At 43.1% G+C, this 6,000-nt stretch overlaps 1 protein-coding gene across 12 annotated transcripts in view; it reads left to right on the forward strand.

Moving 5' to 3' along the window:
- Positions 1-5,278, forward strand: part of LOC139226742 (arylsulfatase G-like) — a 244,584-nt gene extending 239,306 nt beyond the window's left edge. For all 12 annotated transcript variants that reach the window (XM_070857718.1, XM_070857717.1, XM_070857720.1 and 9 more), the window contains 2 exons: positions 2,129-2,219; positions 4,803-5,278. In XM_070857718.1, the coding sequence (XP_070713819.1) occupies positions 2,129-2,219; positions 4,803-5,080 (369 nt within the window). In that variant the 3' untranslated portion in view covers positions 5,081-5,278. The remainder of the gene's footprint in view (positions 1-2,128; positions 2,220-4,802) is intronic.
- Positions 5,279-6,000: the final 722 nt, after the last annotated feature.

The raw sequence follows: 6,000 nt of genomic DNA on the forward strand, positions 1-6,000 counted from the left end.
CTAAGCTGTCCCAGCAAGTGCCAGGATCTGTGGTTTTGATTTTGGAGATAGCTGCCACTACTGCTCGCTATTGGCCAAGTTATGCTTGAAGCCGTTGGACTTTTGCTAAGTACTGGGCATAGTCTTTTAATTCCTCGCTCAACCTATCATTTCCTGCCTGCAGGTCAATTTTTTTGTTTAGAATCTGGTCTAGCTTACTTTGGGTATACTGTGCTTTGTCGTGTTCTTTTTGCTCCCGACGCAGATCGGTGCGGAGCTCAGAGATGGCTGTCATTTTGTTTTTGCAGCTGATTTATCAGTTCCTTTAACCCTTTAATATCCCAATTTAGATGCACAGCACACAAGTGTGCTCTGTAAGTCAACTTATCCCGGCCTTTTTTCTGCTTAAGTTTGTTTTTGTGGACATCTTCAGAAAGTCTATCAAGAATATAATCATAGTCCCCGTTACTATCTTCTAAAATTTCTAGAGTGGCCATTGCCGCAGCCTTATCGACCTTTTCTGACAGCTGTCTATTAACAATTCTAGGTGATATGCCAATGCCATTGTATTTCTGGTTTTGCTTTTAACACGCTCTCTCCTCCTTCGTTCTTTCAGAGAATAACTTACTCAGCCTAAGCAACGATTCGTGCATTTAACTAAGTTCCCCGGCCCACCGCTAACCGGACCCTTAATACTCCTAAACACACAGATACCCAAAGGGTCTTAGGAGTTTTAAGATATTTTATTAAAGAGCTACAGTTTAAAGCATAATCAGATACTACATGTGGTTAAGATAAGTTATAATAGACATACAATCCGTGACAGCAGAGAGCGATCTACGACCCCTGGAGTGGGACTGTCGGATGGACAGACGGTTAGATAACCAATGAGGCAGCGCGAAGGTCTCGGGTCAGTGGATCTCTGCAGTCTGCAGCAGCGTTCATTTCTGTCGGTCCCTTGAGCTGTTGGAAGTATTGGGTTATTAACCAGCATCGGTTCACCTCAGAAGCTAAGGTGTTAGACCTTAAGCCAGCATTGATTTCCACTTCGAGGAAGTCTTCGCCCCTAGCTGTCTGACTTCTCCTTCTTGGTCCCCTATTTTTATACTTTATTTCGATGGACTGGTGATTACCTGGTGTCAGTCATTTGTCTCCCCTCTATAATCCAATTGCGAAGAGGGAAGGCATCCCTCACCGTTCCTTCCTGCCTGGTTGATGAGGCCTTTCTCTTATCTTTCTGAGGAATGTCTTGTTATATTTCTTTGAGGACACTTTATGACTCCCTGGCTCTGTGTTGTCTATCTGTTAGGTTTTTCCTGGGAGTGCCTTGTTTGTTCTACCATCCTGTGCTGTCTTCCCATCACTTCAATGTCCTTGTGTCGGCCATCTGGCCTCTATGTTTGTTATCTGACCTTCGCTGACATTCCTGCAGTCAGCTCCCAACTGCATTTCTTCAGTTTATTATTCCTCTGTTTTTTAAGAATTAAAACCCTACTTTTGGGTCTAATAACTACTTCTAAGAGTAAGGAATTAAATCCTAAAATAAGAAGCAAATACCGCACATGCAAAAACATCTTGGTGCTATTTCCCCAATGTTCTCTACTTTTCTTCGTTCTTGGAGGCTGTTACTTTTGGTAGGGTATATATCTACAGGTGATGGAGACCTGTGGTATCTCCCCAAAGTAGCCCTTCTTCATGTGTGAGCCTAGAGAGTGAGGTTGGTCGACTGGAGGCCATCACAACCTGTCCTTGCCTTGTGCACATAGGTACTTTATAGGAAGTGTCATGGAGAGTGATTAGAAACAAAAACCCTGGATTATATTTTATTTTCCAATCCCAGGGGCATCAAGACTAATTGTAGAACTCGAAAAGCTGCCCTATTTTGATGTTTATCAAAGTAATTATTAATTTGTTCCAAATTAAACCCAGCTTCACAACTATTATTATCACATCCTCTTGCATTTTGCCAATAATGCTGTTTGACAAGTTTTCTTTTCTAAAACATTAGTCTTCCCTGGTTTTCTCACTCATTTTCTCATAACATCTTTCTCTAACAGCTGGAGCAGGCCACTGCACCTGGTTTGTAATTTAGTTTAGAAGTGTGCATGGGCAATATATGCTGATGTCCTGACTCTTCATGATGTTCCAGGCTCTTTTCCATCCAAACAGTGGAGCAGCTGGACAATTTGGGGATCTGAAGACTATACGTCTGAAGCAGTACAAGGCTTTCTACCTCACAGGTACAGAGAATAATCCCACACATTCAACAAATACACCATTTTTATTTAGTGATCTGTCTTGGGATTGACTTTGGATTGCTATAATGGGCTAAAGATCATTAAAGATAACACAGTGGTATGTGTAGCAGACAAGTGTGTTGATTATAAACAAAGTCATGACAGTGCTTTGATATAAGTAACAATTTTTTAATAAGTTCTGATTTGTTCCTTGCCTACTATCTGGCACGTTTTGATTATTTTCTCTTCACAGAGAGGATTTGGGATTGCGTCTTGTTTAAGTGTGTTTTTAAAAAACAAAGTGAATTTACACAAGTGTAAAAAACTACAAGCTACAGCACTGACATGGAGTGGAGTTTGAGGTTCCCCATTCTGTGGGGTGGGAGGGGTAGTTTTAACCTGAAAAAACGGATGGGTCGGGTCTTGAGGGAAGTTAAAGTATTAAAACTATAAATCCTGACTACAACCCGCCCAGTTCTGGGTTTAACGGAGGCAGGATAGGGTGGCGGGCTCTTCAAGTATGATAATTAGGTCCTGAAGCCTCTGATTTAACCTGCTGTATAAGTTTTAATGTGGCCAGCCGAAGATCCCGGGCCTCGGCATTCCCAGTAGCTGAAGCAAGGTGAGGGAAGCCTTGGGGAGCAATCCTTGTGGGCTGGGAGGAGCAGGAGTGCTCGGATGTCTCAGTGGTCAGTGATCAAACCCACACCCCCCAGAATTGGAACTGCCCCCGAGGTCGGGGATTGCCCCGTCCCCAGGCTTGGAACCAACTCCCTTTGCCCCCCCCATCCCCCCCCCCCCAACAACCTTCTGCATGAAGAAATTTCTAGTCGCCGTCATCACAAGCACAAATTCCAGGCCAATATTTTTCTCTAGAGCCCTCTTGCTGGCTCTGACTCTCCAACCGCCATAATGTCTGACTTGTCCAAAACTTAGCCACTCCTCTTCTTTTCTGTTCACCCATTATCCTCATTTACAGAAACAAACTTTGGCTGCATGTCTCCCAACACTTTTAAAATTTAAAATCTTTATCGGGATTTTCGAATCCGGTCTCGACATCAGCCGAACTTTCTGCAACGTCCTCCATAGAAACATAGAAAATAGGTGCAGGAGTAGGCCATTTGGCCCTTCGAGCCTGTACTACCATTCAGTAAGATCATGGCTGATCCTTCACCTCAGTACCCCTTTCCTGCTTTCTCTCCATACCCCTTGATCCCTTTAGCCTTAAGGGCCATATCTAACTCCCTCTTGAATATATCCAATGAACTGGCATCAACAACTCTCTGCGGTAGGGAATTCCACAGATTAACAACTCTCTGAGTGAAGAAGTTTCTCCTCATCTCAGTCCTAAATGGCTTACCCCTTATCCTTAGACTGTGTCCCCCGGTCCTGGACTTCTCCAACATCGGAAACATTTTTCCTGCATCTAACCTATCCAGTCCCGTCAGAATTATACATGTTTTTATGAGATCCCCTCTCATCCTTCTGAACTCCAGTGAATACAGGCCAAGTCGATCCAGTCTCTCCTCATATGTCAGTCCAGCCATCCCGGGAATCAGTTTGGTGAACCTTCACTGCACTCCCTCAATAGCAAAAACGTGCTTCCTCCGATTAGGAGACCAAAACGGAACACAATATTCCAGGTGAGGCCTTACCAAGGCCCTGTACAACTGCAGTAAGACCTCCCTGTTCCTATACTCAAATCCCCTAGCTATGAAGGCCAACATACCATTTGCCTTCTTCACTGCCTGCTGTACCTGCATGCCAACTTTCAATGACTGATGTACCATGACACCCAGGTCTCGTTGCACCTCCCCTTTTCCTAATCTGCCGCCATTCAGCTAATATTCTGCCTTCGTGTTTTTGCCCCCAAAGTGGATAACCTCACATTTATCCACATTATACTGCATCTGCCATGCAGTTACCCACTCACCTAACCTGTCCAAGTCACCCTGCAGCCTCTTAGCATCCTCCTCACAGCTCACACCGCCATCCAGTTTTATATCCCGTCATGCATCCTTTAGCCTTTTGACTCTGGGCTTTTGTGCATTCCCAGTTCCTTCGCCTTAACATTGGTGGCTAAACCTTTAGCTGCCTCGTCTCTTTCTCTGGAACTTCCTCTCTAAACCCCTCCACCTCATGCCAAGAGGGCACAATTAGAGGAGTGCAGACATCTCGGGGGGGAGGGGGGGGGGGCGGAGGCTTGTGAGGCTGGAGGAGATTACAGAGATAGGGACAGGCGAGGCCATGGAGAGATTTGAAAATAAGGGTGAAAATTTTGAAATCGAGGTGTTGCTTAACTGGAAGCCAATGTAGCACAGGGGTGATGGGTAAGCGAGACTTGTGCGAGTTAGGACATGGGCAGCCAAGTTTTGGATCACCTTTCGTTTATGTCGGGTAGAATGTGGGGGGCTAGCCAGGAATGCATTGGAATAGTCATGGAGAAACAGGAATGGAGGTAAGAGAGTTGCGAATTGTCATTTTAACCATTGTGTTACCTGGATGGCTTGTGAATGTGTTGTTAAATTCCAGAAGAATTGGAACATGGAAGAACGCTCACAACATGTGTTTTTCTTGTGAATTTAGGTGGTGCCAAAGCTTGCAAAGGTGGAAAAGGGCCAGAACAACACCATGATCCACCTCTCATTTTCAATCTATTGAATGATACCGCTGAGCTCCTACCTCTGGATTCTGTTACTCCTGAGTACCATGTTGTGCTGCCGCAGATAAAGATGTCGCTGAACAACATCCTCATGGATATCTCCACAGATAACATCTCCTTGGCCGATTATTCACATGATCCAGCTGTGATTCTATGCTGCCAACCGAAGCATGTTGTCTGTAGGTGTGAGAACAAAATCTGAATCCCCTTTCCTTATTTTTTATTATTATGTGGAACAGGTGGTTGGTGAAATGACTGGAATGTTCCAAGCATCAATAATATGTAGGAAATAACTGCTAAAATAAACAAATAATAGTATATGTGGTAAGTACCTCTTAAATCATCAAATATTCCTTTATATATTATCAGGTAGATTTAAATCGATTATATGTATATGTAACTATCTAAATAATAAAATATATCTTAAAGCATTCATATGAACATGTATCTGTGGTGTGCTTTCTGATTGGTCCAACATGTTTTATTGACAGGGTATGGCAAAAACTCAAATCAATAGGAATGCAAGGGGCAGCTAACAAAAAAATCAACTACCATGAGAATGTCACAGATTCCTCCTAGAAATACATAAAAAAATTAAACCTACCCATCCCACCTTCCAACTGATGCACTGACAATCAATATGAGGAAATCAGTGGAACCAGAAAGGTACCAGTAGATTGAAAATAGGTTAATATGGTGTCCATATTCAAATAGGGTGACAAGACAGTCACAAGCAGCTACAGACCTATTTGTCTTCCCTCAATTCCATGTAAAGTAACAGAATTGAATATCAGGAGAAAACTTAAAGATCATCTGTGCAATAACAATCTAGTAAACTGCAGTTAACATGCATTCGGAAGGGTTTCCCACTGAACAACCTTCTCCAGTTCTTTGAGGAAGTGACAACTTTGAGGAAAATCCTATGATATGGTGTACTTTCAAAATGATTTGATAAAGTTCCACATAAAAGGCTATCAATTGACAATGTTTTATATGTAACTTTATCAAAAGCCTTTCCGATTCTTGGTAAACCTTGGGAATAGATGAGAAACTAGCTGATTGGTAGGAAAAAACGAGTACTTGTTTGAGGAGTTATGTCCGAGTGGGGGGTGGGCAGTACTG

This window comes from Pristiophorus japonicus, chromosome 16 (genome assembly GCF_044704955.1).
Source record: "Pristiophorus japonicus isolate sPriJap1 chromosome 16, sPriJap1.hap1, whole genome shotgun sequence".
In the NCBI taxonomy this organism is placed as follows: Eukaryota; Metazoa; Chordata; class Chondrichthyes; family Pristiophoridae; genus Pristiophorus; species Pristiophorus japonicus.